Source organism: Protomyctophum bolini (genome assembly GCF_963924005.1).
Source record: "Protomyctophum bolini genome assembly, chromosome: 16".
In the NCBI taxonomy this organism is placed as follows: domain Eukaryota; kingdom Metazoa; phylum Chordata; class Actinopteri; order Myctophiformes; family Myctophidae; genus Protomyctophum; species Protomyctophum bolini.
Genome location: NC_137877.1, coordinates 24,809,305 through 24,822,995, shown reverse-complemented (window position 1 = coordinate 24,822,995; position 13,691 = coordinate 24,809,305). Strand labels below are relative to the sequence as shown.

At 42.2% G+C, this 13,691-nt stretch overlaps 2 protein-coding genes across 6 annotated transcripts in view; one reads left to right on the top strand and one right to left on the bottom strand.

Moving 5' to 3' along the window:
• Positions 1-2,095: 2,095 nt before the first annotated feature.
• LOC308330544 (alpha-aspartyl dipeptidase) lies at positions 2,096-6,269 on the top strand. Its single transcript, XM_080785443.1, has 8 exons — positions 2,096-2,572; positions 2,842-2,930; positions 3,401-3,475; positions 3,915-3,994; positions 4,475-4,648; positions 5,034-5,093; positions 5,863-5,945; positions 6,026-6,269. Exons 1-8 carry the CDS (start codon positions 2,481-2,483, stop codon positions 6,093-6,095), a joined length of 723 nt encoding a protein of 240 aa, XP_080641569.1. The 5' UTR covers positions 2,096-2,480; the 3' UTR covers positions 6,096-6,269.
• Positions 6,270-6,372: 103 nt separating this feature from the next.
• itgav (integrin, alpha V) overlaps positions 6,373-13,691 on the bottom strand; it is a 52,055-nt gene continuing 44,736 nt past the window's right edge. The window contains exons 26-33 of one of the 5 annotated variants that reach the window (XR_013965491.1): positions 13,254-13,359; positions 12,744-12,902; positions 11,881-12,006; positions 11,667-11,780; positions 11,304-11,411; positions 10,533-10,652; positions 8,449-10,105; positions 6,373-8,399 (exon numbers count right to left, since the gene is read on the bottom strand). Coding sequence is in view for 1 of the 5 variants with exons in the window: in XM_080785441.1 (XP_080641567.1) it covers positions 10,013-10,105; positions 10,533-10,652; positions 11,304-11,411; positions 11,667-11,780; positions 11,881-12,006; positions 12,744-12,902; positions 13,254-13,359 (826 nt within the window). In the remaining 4 variants the exon portion in view is untranslated. Of the gene's footprint in view, positions 10,106-10,532; positions 10,653-11,303; positions 11,412-11,666; positions 11,781-11,880; positions 12,007-12,743; positions 12,903-13,253; positions 13,360-13,691 lie in introns of all 5 variants that reach the window. The other 4 variants (XR_013965492.1, XR_013965493.1, XR_013965494.1 and 1 more) reach the window with 4 other exon arrangements.

Below are 13,691 nucleotides of genomic sequence, written 5' to 3'. Positions count from 1 at the left end.
AGGAGGGGCGCCCCTCAAAAATGGCATTTTCTTCATTCAAAAAATGATCATTCATCCAAAATGTCCTGGAAAGTAGGCCTACAAGTAGTGTGTGTGTGTGTGTGTGTGTGTGTGTGTGTGTGTGTGTGTGTGTGTGTGTGTGTGTGTGTGTGTGTGTGTGTGTGTGTGAGTGAGAGAGGGGCCGGGTAATCTGCTTATTCCACCTCATTTAGTTGTGTGTGAGCCAAAATCACAGTCATGACCCTGGCTGCAGAGCTGGCCAAAATAAATGCGCAAGAAAATGTATGGACAAAAATAAAATACAAAATTGATGTCCTATCGTAATTTTAATGCAATAGCAATAATGTCAGCTACGTTATTTGCAGTGGTGGAAAATAACGAAGTACAATTATTTCGTTACTGTACTTAAGTAAACGTTTTGAGAATTTGTACTTTTATTTACTATTTTTATTTTTCTGTATTTTTACTTTTACTTCGTTACATTTACAAGTCAAAAATCGTACTTTTTATCCGCTACATTAAAATTGGACACCTTTCGTTACTCGCTACACATTTCCACGCGAAATATGCGCAATCTCCGCATTTTCCACATAAAGTTTATAAAGTCATCGCCTCACTCATTCGTTCACATTCACACAGAAGCATGGTGGTGCGGTGCGTTGAAAAAGCTGGACAAGAAGCGCCCGTCTCTCTCTCTCTCTCTCTCTCTCTGGTGCAGTGAATAAATAACAGCGAGCCGCGCTGTGTGTGTGTGTGTGTGTGTGTGTGTGTGTGTGTGTCTGACGTGCGCTGCATCTGCTGGTTATTGCAGTTCTGTTTTCGTCACATTATGTGACGAAAACAGAACTGCAATAGCAGCAGATGCAGCGCATGTGTATGGGACTCACATACACATCTTAACGTCAGGAACGTTACACGACTCACCCATCCAGGTGATTGCAATAATAATCACTGTAGGCCGTCTTTACCGTGCATTGCATGTAAACGTCTGTCGAACGGGATGGTCGTTAAAGTTGATATCGGTTTCAACTTTATCCCCCAATAATGAAATCCACATTTGTGCATAGGCCTATAGCCTACTGTAGGCTTTTTTTACTCTATTTAGAAGACATTTTCAAGCTCTTGCTAATGAAATGATCGATTATTTTTATGGAGAAATCATTTTACATGCATCTTCTCAATGGGAGACAGTTTGCCCTGCAAAGTGGAGTGGGTGGGGCTTAATTAGTGAAGGGCTAATTATAATGCGTGAATTTTAAGCAATTATAATGTCTGTTTTGCAAATTGCAATGGCTCTCCCCATTCTCCCCTAAATCTGAAATATATTTTTGTGTGAGCTTGCTTGCACCCTGAGTTGTTTGTAATGTTTGTAATGATAATGAGTGGCCAGTTTAGTTTCTAGTGTTTATCCCAACACAAACATTAAATGCCATTGATAAAGAATGGCCAGTTTCAAGACGAGTGTTGAAATAAAGCCACTTTTGGACTTCATTTCTTTGTAGGCATTTTGAAAAGCATGTTGTACTTTTTACTTGTACTTTTTACTTGTACTTTGTAATTTTTACTTTTATACTTAAGTACATTTTTACACCGGGTACTTTTTGTACTTAAGTACATTTAATTTGAGGTACTTTTATACTTTTACTTAAGTAACTTTCTTAATGGGTACTTTGTACTTTTACTTAAGTAATTTTCAAGTAGAGAATCAGTACTTCTACTTAAGTAAAATATTTTTGTACTTTTTCCACCACTGGTTATTTGTCTTTATTGTTGGTTCATTAAATTAGACCAACATCTGATAAACCAAAAAACTATCATGCAGGTTAATAGCCTATTAGCCTTCCCTACATTTTTGTTCCAAACGAAAATATATTGTTTTCCAAATTATATGGTTGTAAAATGTATAGGCTACACGTAACACACACGTAATTTTCTTGTGTTTGTGCATAAAGTTTAGGCCAGGCCATTTATGCGTTTGCACTCTATGTAGTTTGCTCCTGCTACCCTCTAGCGGACGTATAACGCATTTGCTACAACAAAAAGTCATGTGACCGATCAGCTGGTGAAGCAGTCTATTTTCTTTTGGAACTGAACCTTTTGCCAACTGCCAAGCTTCTATAGGTGCAGAAGCACAACCCTTCTTCTGTCTTCCTTTATATTATATTGCGAGATGAATATGATATCTATATCTAGTATTAAGATGAGACCAAGAGAAGAGGAATTATAAACGTCCAGGCAGGGAGCTCAAAACATGGTTTACTTAAAGATGCCGACATAGTTTTATGGAAAGATTTCGTAATCAGCGGATCATATCATAACTTAACTCTTCTAGATGACTTTTGAACAGTGAACCTTGACCACACACTGGACTCATTCTGCCTGCCAGACGAAGAAGTGAAAACGTGGAGTTGACAGTTTCCACTCCCTTGTAACGCTGTCTTTATACTTGCTTTGTCTTTGTCACCTTCTTTGTGTCAGAAATGAGAAGACTTCTGCTGGTGTCCAACTCCACTCTGCATGGCAGCGGCTATCTGGACCACTGCCAGCAGCACATCAAAGACTTCTTTGGAAAGTAAGGTCCAAAAATAGACTACACTAAACCATGAACTTGATTTATTTTGTAGCACCATAATGTACCTCGAATAAAATGACATTACAAGCAAACTTGAAGTGTAAAAATGGACCAGTACGCGCTCACATGACCCCAGTTGGAAACTATAACTGTGGCACTTTCAGTAACTTCTGGTATTGTTATTTATTACATTCTATTGCCCTGTGTGTCATGGGACATGATTATGATGACAATGATGTTTCAGGGCTATATGTGACTGTGTGTTTCAGGGATGTGAAGCGGGTGCTGTTTGTTCCATATGCACTTCATGACAGAGATAACTACGCCAAGACAGCCAGGAGCAAATTTAATTCTCTGGGTGGGTAGTACAATGGACCACAAACTGTATGGTCATTAGCGCAAACACCAATGATTCACCATGTAACTCCTTGCAACCAAGTGGTTGCGAGTAGTTGCGTGTAGTTTCAAGCAAAAGCAACCACAGTATACATGAACTACGCGACTGCCTAGGGCCCTGGGAGTTGCTAGAGGCCCCCCTGAATATGTTGCAACAAGCTTTGAACTGAGCAGATTGGACTTTCCGTTCCAGAGATAATGGCTTTCGACGATTTTCAATTGAGTTTTGGCCATTATCGCCCATATTTCTTTAATAACACAGGCTAGGAAGGTCAGACAGTGAAATACTGTGGTTCGGGCTCATCAAATGAATCAGATTGAGTGATTTGACCAATTCATTCTTATAGTCTTTGTTTTAACAGTATTTATAACTCTTTGATACTATGATATAATATGTTTATGACATCATATGTATTGCTGTGTGTGTAACAGGCTATGAGCTGGACAGCATCCATGAGGCGTCAGACCCAGTGGAAGCAGTAAGGAAGGCCCAGGGGATCTTCATAGGTGAGACAAGCATCGTCAAGCTCAGGGACATTAACTACCGCATAGGAAATCTTCAGTGTTAATTCTGAAGTAACTCTGACTGACATTGATTAACAACACTGAGGAGTTTACTGTAGGTAGCGTGACAATCTGATGGACCAGTTCAAATGTATAAAAATCTTTTTAAAATAGCCGATCTACAAGCTCACAATGCGTCACATCGCAATGCATTGTGAACTTGTAGAACTTATTTTAATGTATGGTTGAAGTGGTTACTGTACGTTTTGAAATAATAATCTAAATCTACAAAGTAACTAAAGTTTTCAAATAAATGTAGTGGAGTAAAATTACAATATTTGTCTCCGAGATGTAGTGGAGTAGAAGTAAAAGTACTGGAAATCAGTAATACTCAAGTAAACTACAAATACCTCAAAATTGTACTTTCCATCACTGATTACAGGTGGAGGCAACACCTTCCGTCTGCTCAAGTGTCTCTATGACAACAAGGTGGTGGCAGAGATCAGGAAGAGAGTCCTGGAGGTGACACACACACACACACACACACACACACACACACACACACACACACACACACACACACACACACACACACACACACACACACACACACACACACACACACACACACACACACACACACACACACACACACACACACACACACACACACACACACACACACACCAAGGGAGTACAAAGCAAAGTTTCGATTTGAACCTTGAAAGTGTAGAATGATGGGGCTATTCAGTTTAGCAGTGCTCTCATGTCATATTCAGTTTAGCAGTGCTCTCATGTCATATTCTATGAAGTCATGCTTCATGCTTTGATTGAAGACCCAATCAAAAGTATTTTAATGCTATGCGACTGGATGTTATCTTTGTGTGATTCTTATTAGTCAGAAACAGGATTTTTTTTTTCAGGGAAACAAAAAAAAAGATTTGGGGACGTATAGCACCCTGCTGCAGTGCTGCATGTAACACCTTTCTCCTCTGTGTGTAGGATGGCATTCCCTACATGGGTTCCAGTGCCGGTACCAACGTGGCAACCATCAGCATCAACACCACCAACGACATGCCCATCGTCTACCCTCCCACCTTCTCTGCCATCGGCCTGGTCCCCTTCAACATAAACCCCCACTACTTGGACAATGATCCCAACAGCAGGCACATGGGGGTAAGAAAAAGTATCATATCCACTTGTGCCTGTGTTTCCCAAACATAGGGTAGCTCGTGGACCAGTTTTTATAGATCCCAAGTAAGTAGAGGCTATGCGCATGACATTGACATCGTATCCAGAAATTATGCGGGAACGCCTACTGAGTGGCAAAAAACAACTTTTTGGTCTTGACAGCCCATGCATCCAAACAGAAAAGTCATATCTGATTGTATTAAACAACATTAAACTCGCCAACATTGCATTGCAGGGGAACGTCCCCTCGCGTTACGTACCCGGTTATGCTTTGCAAAGAATCTCGGGAAAGCTTGCCTCCCCTCAAAATACAGAGCCGGAAGAGGCCTTATCTTGTATGCAACTTGTGTAACATTTGTCTCACCTCCAGGAGACGAGGGAGCAGAGACTCGTCCAGTACCATGAAGAACCTGACACGCCATGTGTGCTGGTGAGAGACAATTAACAATTTATGCATTGTACACACTCTTATCCACAGAGACTTTACAAGCGTGAGATCGGAAGAAGCAAGGCCTGAACACACACACACACACACACACACACACACACACACACACAGACACAGTGTTGTCACTACTTTTGTGTACTGTGAGGAGCCCACACCAGGAGGATGTAGTGCCTCCGTCCTACTCCTCCCGCCCAATACTTTGTGCTGACAGATAAATGTATTGACAAATATTACCCTCCCCCCAACATGGCCCAATGGGCTCTATAAAAACAGAATAACTCGTCCTACTTCCAGGCCCCTTCACAGGTGTTACCGATGATATTAAAGCTCTGTTCCATTTAGTGTACAATGGTTCTCAAACGTTTTAATCTCAAGGTCCTCCATAACTCTGATGGTGTACAAATGGAACCAAATTGACCCGTAAGGGTCTATTTGGTTCCATTTGTACACACTCAGATACCCGTACACGGCCATTTGGAAACCACACTTTGAGACTCACTGGTGTAGCAGTTTCCAGTGAGCCAACATGCACAATAGCAGCACCCTGACTCTGTGTGACCACAATGGAACAGAGCCTTTATTTGTATCATCGGTAACACCTGTGAAGGAAGTAGGGAAAGTTCTTTCCAAAATGGCGTGTACACTGTGCATAGAGCCCATTGTGTTTGTATAGATGCTTGGCAGGACCAGATACCACCCAACGGAGCACCCATGGACTGTAGCATTAGTGATGAAATAATGTTGTTTTCAGGGACTAAGAGAGGGAGGCCTGCTTCTGGTGGAGGCAAACAAGGCAACACTACTGGGAACCACCAAGGCTAGGCTCTTCATCAGGTACTAACCTCACATAAACAATTCTCTCTCCGTGCAAAATCCATATCTTTCACATCTTCCTGTAATGCCTCCTTTTCCAGGGGAAAGCCAACCGTTGAATACGACACTGGGAGTGACCTCAGCTTCCTGCTGAAAGACTGTTCTAGCTGAAAGATGGACACTGACCAATCGGACGAAACCAGAAGTGCCGAGTATTCGACAAATCACAAGCCAGTGTAGGGACAGGCTACTGTTATGGATGTGGATATATTATTCAACAAGGAATAAATACTTCAAAATCCACATCTTGTTAATGTTTTTGCTGTTGACATCTTACTTATCTTGAATCTACAATTCTGATCCCAATTAAAGGTTGGGCATAAAAATAGATACGGGTCAAAGTTTCAAACTAATTCTTAAATATGACAATTATACAAGACAAAAGAAAAATGTGGACAATTAGTTTATTTCAGTTTAAAGGTGAAATCATCTCCATATGAAATATTTAAATCTCAAGGTGAAAGAATACATACATTGCAAAATAGCCATTATTCGCTCTGAGCGGTAATGACCAGACAGTAACATATTGTAAACCTACTGCATGAGCCTAATAAACAGTGAAATACAGCCGAAGGGAGGTTCGTCTTCACTTTTATAGTAGACTCCATTAAAAAAGTGTACACGTTTCTTTGAGATGATTAAAAAATCTGCCTCGAGTTGGACTGCAACCCCTGACTTTAAAAGCACATGGCGCACACACGGCCTAGTCTCGCGTAGCCAGACAACTATTCCACAATCACCAAATACTATCTAGTCTGGAACTACACCTCCCGAAAGCAGCAAATATGCTTAGATGATTTAGATTTATATTAAAATAAATTTGTGCAGGGAGGACCCTTCCGCTTTATCATGATCAGAGCTTCCGTGCCCCTCTCTGTATGACAGGAAACATTTGAAAATTGTGGGAGGCAAAAGTCTGGCCACGTGAGACTCCACATGGCCCAACCCACGCAGCCACCAGGATGTTCTTTTCATGTCACATCTTCTAGGTTCTACTGGAATAAGACTGTGAAGAGTGATGAACCCAGCAGTATCAGTGCATCCATGACTTGCAGAGTTTGTTAGGGACACAAAATGACGGTTTTGACAAAGAATTAACGGTGTGTAATATAAGGGACAACAAAATTGACATGACAAAGAGCACGGAATAATCAAGTACAGCATGAAGCAATTATAAAGCGTCAAATGAGATTCTGAAAGGATGTGGTTATTGATGAGTTGATTCACTGATTACGGTATTTCAGTTAATGAACGTTTATCATGTCAACTTTCAATGCAAACCCAATATGGGCAACTTCATAAGGTTTTATGCACATTGCATATTCACACGCACACACACACACATACAAACGGATAGAAAACTGCAATCAGGCTACCTTGTCATTTTGTCCTGTACAAAACAGCTAGCCAGGACTTTGAAATAGAAGGACAAATACTATTTAAATCAAGAATAAAAAAAGGAGAATGAAGTCCTTGCGGTAAAAAAACTAAAAACAAAACCAAAAAAAAAAAATCAGCATCTGCAGATTCTGCTGTATCTATTTTAAATACCAACTAGATTGGTAGAATGAGACAAAACAAACAGTGGATAGTTAGCTGACAAAGAAGGACTAAGGTTTTTTTTTTCTTCCCCATGGAATTATGTTCACCAATGGAAAAAATACCTTTATATTCAACTATAAAGTAAAGTCCCCTCTATAGTATATCATTATTATTCAATGGCACATTTCGTAGAACTACATAAAGTAACAGTGACCAGTGACCACTCTAACAAAACAAAAAGAACAGCCCAAAGCTTCCCAAAGCCCAGCAGTACACACTGGGACACAATTTAGTTATTGCATCATATTCATCTGAAAAGTTCATGATTGCTGCCTCAACACGCACAGCAGAAAAGGAAAATATACAAGAAATATATATTACTTTACCATTCCATACCATATAGTTTCATGTCATAAAATACCACCTTTGTCACTGACTTATTACACGGCTTTGTTGAACGATCAGTCAAGGTGTTCCGCAGTCTGTTTTTGCTCAACAGCAACACGCTGTTCCGATTTCCATTCCATTGACATGGCTATGGAAGGTTGTAGCTTAGTAGTAGTAAGCTAATAAATTAATTTCCAAATCAAATATTTCATTTCATATCTCATTTCGTTACCGTGTAATCAGCCAGATGACATTGCAGGACAAAACATTTTATGGTGGCAACGTACCGCGCTGGCTCGCCATTGTAGAAGTTCCCTCACCCTTTCACCTGGTCTGCATGGGCAGCGCAGGGGACGGGGTCTTTTTCACCTGGTCTGCATGGGCAGCGCAGGGAACGGGGTCTTTTTCACCTGGTCTGCATGGGCAGCGCAGGGGACAGGGTCACCTGGTCTGCAGGGGCAGCGCAGGGAACGGGGTCTTTTTCACCTGGTCTGCAGGGGCAGGCGGGCAGCGCAGGGAACGGGGTCTTTTTCACCTGGTCTGCATGGGCAGCGCAGGGGACGGGGTCTTTTTCCCCAAACACTTCCTCACAGCGATGCAGCAACAACAAGCGAGACCGCTACGATGGCTCGTTTTAATAGCGCAGTGCATTGTTACTGCCCTTCCTCTCTGACATACAGTATTCTTTATTAATACAGTGGTTCCCAAACGTTAACCCGTGATCCAAAAGTGAAATTGATGTCTCCCCAGGCCCCAAACAAGTGAAAATCGCTGATCTACAAAGTTCAAAACGTGTCGCTTCACACCCCGTTGTGATCTTGTAGATCGGCTATTTTCACTTCTACTTAAACACTTCTCTAATTTGTGGTATTTTAGATTTTTCTTTGATTGCTTCATGAAATTACTGAAAATAAATCATTGAATTTGTTTTTAATTCATGATTCCTTTAGCTTTTTTGGGAATGTTTTTTGAAAATGTTTTTCAAGCAATAATAATTAAAAACTAAATAAAATGTAAAAAAAATAAAAATGTGAGTCCCAAACAGTGGGTCCCGACCCACTGTTTAGGAAGCAGTGTCTTAATATCCTACGCTGCTTTGTTTTAGTTTTTTACTTGTGCTACAGAAACAAGGTCTTTGTGACGTTTTCCTCTATTATTACTCTACCTCATCTCAATGCAGCCATATTCATTATTGCTCTCCTCTCTATGTTACATTACAGGCAGTTATTACAGTGTTAAGGCTTAAGACACAGGACGGCACTGTCAACGGGGGAGGTCTCAACACACGTATATCGCTCACAGGCACATCCTGCTTCGAGGTCAACTCAAATGTAATTGTAAATTATAAGGATGTTCTGATAAAGGTGCCAAACAACATAGACTACAGTCAGAGTAAAGTATTTTTCTTATACTTATATTCGTTTTGGAGTGCTGTGTTTCTCTTGGAGTGCTTGCAGATAGATTTATGAGAAAGTGGGGCCCTCCCCACTTCCTGCCGCCAGAGAATTTGCGTCATCACATTGCCTAAAGAAAAAGCCATCGGGCGTACCACAAATTACCGGCTCAGTGCACCAGAGATAGGGGGGCGGGGGAGTGCAGAAACGATGGGCATTTTATATGGTCTTCAGTTCAACAGTGAAATCAATGCAATAGAAGAAAGAAAAACAAAACAAAACAGCAGCTGCAGTGTCTCCAGCACTGCATGCGTTTTATCTAAAAGTCAACCGTGTGTTCCAAAACCCTCTTTATGTTAAGAAACGACCAACTGCTAAACAAACAAATGAAGATCATGGTCAACACCTCTGTTCCAAAACATCTTCAAGGGTGGCTGGATGCTTTTAGTTTAACTTATGAAAGGAGCAGTGTCAGGTGATTGTCACTTGATAATAATGCATGGGGAATTAGTTATTTTTTCTCCCAGGAACAAAAAGAGATAAAACGTACCGCTAGTTGCTGTGTACAAGTTAATACAGTGAATTCTCTGTGAACATTTCTCGTTATCTGTCCCAGGAATGGGGATTTTTACCCTGAATCTTCCTTTCCTCGTCCTGCATTCTGTGTGCAGGCCAGTGTGAGACACTGACACCCTCTAGTGACCACTAGGCATCAGTGTTGCCGTTCTCCTCCGGCTGGAGCTGCTCCTTCTCTGTGCAGTCCTCCTGCGGCGGCCGCACCCTCTTGAAGAAACCCAACTAGAGAAGAAGCGAACAGGACAGGAGTGTACACAGGTGTGTTATCTCAAATTCAACGCTTGACCCCCATTGACGTAAAGTCACGCCATTTGGTGTTTCCAGCGATTACGCTAGAGGGCACTCTTCGCAGAATCTGTGAATGATGCTATAACTTCCGGAGAAGAATACACCTGTAAATCACGTGATCCAAACGAACCCCAGCCCGATCCAATGCTAAAGGATTCATAAAAATGCATCGATCTGATTTATTTTCCCAGGTTGCGTTTTTGGTGAAAAGAAGCCATATTCAAAGAACCAAAGATCTTGGCCACAATTTTTCATTACCGGACACTAAAGACCTGGCAGTCTATGTGTTTATTAATGAATCCATTTATAACTCTGAGTTAAATGAACACCGGGGACTTCACTGTGTAGGTCTGTTGCTTACCTTGTACATGACGAATATGAGCAGGGCCAGTAGCAGGAGACCTGCCAGTACTGCCAGTGCCACCACCCAGCCTGGTACAGGTGCTGTGGTATCGGTCACCCACAGCACCGACACACTCACCTACAACCACAAACAACAACCAGGGCTTTTAACACAGTATGTTTCCACCAGTCAAATTCTCCATCCGATTAACCACTTAGACCAGACACCGATTCTACAAATAAATGGCTTCTAAATCCTAACAGTTTTCTGAAAAACGTATGTTGCTATATATATATATATATATATATATATATATATATATATATATATATATCAGGGGTGCTCAAAACCTTTTTCCTGTCAAGGAACCCCAAAGTTATATTATATTTATTAAACACGATACTTAGTTGACTGGAGTCCCCCTGGGCTCTGCCCCCACAACACCACCACCACTGGGCAGTAATGTATAATGTATGTATGTGTGTGTGTGTGTGTGTGTGTGTGTGTGTGTGTGTGTGTGTGTGTGTGTGTGTGTGTGTGTGTGTGGGGTGGGGGGGCTACAAACACACTCCATATTTGGGCGTAGTTACATTGATTACATTTCTAATATGTTTTTTTTAATGCCAGAGGTCTGCCTTGCCATAGTGTTGATATAAGGACTTCAAGGAAATCATGAGCGAAGTTGCATGCATCTCGTGAGACTTCCGGTACTGTGTGTGTGTGTGTGTGTGTGTGTGTGTGTGTGTGTGTGTGTGTGTGTGTGTGTGCGCGCGCGCGCGTGGATCTTACAATAGTATCGTTGGTTGGTGGGTCATACTTGATTTTCTTGTAAGGCATCTCTATGACGCTGAAGGAGGCTGCAGACCTCACCACATAGGAATGGTTCTGATTCTCAGGCTGCAAGACACATCATTAGACACCATGTGAAACACAAACACAACTACACACACCAATACGTTCCATGTTAAACACAAATACAGTTCATACAAAGTTTGCTAGTGAATACCTGACATCTTTCGTTTCTGCACTGTGAACCTGCTGTAGGAGTCCTCCTACAGCAAGTGTGTGTGTGTGTGTGTGTGTGTGTGTGTGTGTGTGTGTGTGTGTGTGTGTGTGTGTGTGTGTGTGTGTGTGTGTGTGTGTGCAGTGTACCTTGAGGAAATTTCCAACATCCAATCTGGAGTAGATGAAAAGAGTTGCACTCTGACTCTTCTCCAGGCGACCCACCTGACAGCGCAGCTTCAAACAATGTGCTGTTGTACAGTCCTACACACACACACACACATTATGCACATACACAAATAGAAATTGACACATGCATGACGCACGCATATTGTTGTGTGCGGTTGTGTGACAGTGACAGTACCAGTGTCTGCAGGTTGTCTGCCTGTAATTCCTGTGGTTCTAGCTCCCTCTTGTGGACGTGGTTGCGGTTGCGTCCCTCCCTCTCTCGAGCGGGCGTGCTGGTGTTCTTCTCGGCAGACACAGGGTTCTACATGGATGGACAGAGACAGAGGTTTACGTCAAGCTTCTGGACTTCTGGACCAAGGGTTCTCCCTAGAGACTATATATCTCTGGTTCCCAAATAATGGGTACAAGGGACAATCTAAGAAATTCCATAAATTAGAAAACAAATGTTTAAGGAGTAGTGAAATTAGCCGATCTACAAGCTCACAACATGGTGCGAAGCGATGTGTTGTGAGCTTGTAGATCGGCTATTTTCACTAGTTTGGGTCCCGGGAAGACATAAAATGTATTTTTGGGTCACAAGCTAAAAATGTGGGAACCATTGTTATAGATAATAGATCAAAGTGACAATGTTTCATAAAGTAAAAAAACAACAACACTCAAGTGCCCGTCTCTAATAGGAAGCGGTTAACTTTGCAGCCTTATTGGACATCATGGTCAGTTTACCTAGTATATTGTTTGCATTCTATGTATTGTACTGTATGTGATTACCTTGAAGTCAGTCTGTATAAGAGCATCAACTAAACGTTTAAATAGGTAGAGCTGCCGCTTGGGAACCGGAATGTTAAAACTTTGTCATATCGCCCAGCCCTACTTAGTCCTACTCCTCCTCCCAGCCCAAATCACACCTTGGTTTCCAACGCCGTATGTGTATGACTGGGTGAAGGTACGGTATATGTACATTGTAAAGCGCCTTGGACAAAGGCGTTCTAAATGCACCATTCACTGTGCAGTGTGTACTTTGATGTAGGCGTTACTCACAGACACATTGAGCGGGTTGATCTCCATGTCTGTGGTGCAGTTGATGGGTCCGTCCGTCTCCAAGGACGTGATGTAGAGCAGGGAGCCGTTGCTGAAGCGATAGGGCCAGTCCACATCAAGCACGGCCTTACTGAACGTACTGGGACCACTGTTATGGAGCTGCGCACGCACGCACACACGCGCACACGCACACACACACACACACACACACACACACACATTTATTTTCAAGGACACCCAGTTTGGTATGCATAGAGCTACAGACCTGCAAGGGTCCACTTAGTTCCTAACTGTCAATACCACTATGAGTACCACTGATTTTAAGCAACCATTTTGTTACACGTGTGCATTTGGTCTCATATGAATTTGTGAATGCATTAGCGAGTGTGTGTGTGCCCAGTGCTATGAATGTGAAAGTGAAGAAATTCAATCAAGCGATTGTGTGTGTGTGTGTGTGTGTGTGTGTGTGTGTGTGTGTGTGTGTGTGTGTGTGTGTGCATCTGTGTGCACCTCATAAACGTGCAGTATCTGTGGGCCTATATCGTCTCCGACTACTGGAGGGGTTTTGGGCTTCCAGTTAGCAATGGGCAGCAACACCTGGTCTGGAAACGACCCACTGGGGAGACAAGAGAACATGTAGAGAACATTAAAACCTTCTACAGAAACCTAGGTGTTTGTAAAGACGATTTTAAACTACCGGTAGTTATGGTGACAACTGATGAGGTACTGCCCCTCCAACCCCACAAGGCCACTGGCCCTCCAAATTTCTCAGAGACTCAGCCATCTCTATAGCTCCAATCATCACGCACATAGTAAACCTCTCCATCAAACAGGGACAGGTCCCCCAAGATTTCAAACTGGCCAAAGTAACCCCATTGCACAAGAAAGGGAGTAAATTAGACCCCGGCAACTACCGCCCCATTTCTATTCTAAGCTCCATCTCGAAAG

Bases quoted from the DNA above. Each gene is read 5' to 3' on its own strand.
- LOC308330544 (XM_080785443.1), top strand. From the start codon at position 2,481: ATGAGAAGACTTCTGCTGGTGTCCAACTCCACTCTGCATGGCAGCGGC. The intron at 2,573-2,841 runs GTAAGGTCCAAA...TGTGTGTTTCAG, and splicing joins ATCAAAGACTTCTTTGGAAA to GGATGTGAAGCGGGTGCTGT. The intron at 5,946-6,025 runs GTACTAACCTCA...CTCCTTTTCCAG, and splicing joins AAGGCTAGGCTCTTCATCAG to GGGAAAGCCAACCGTTGAAT.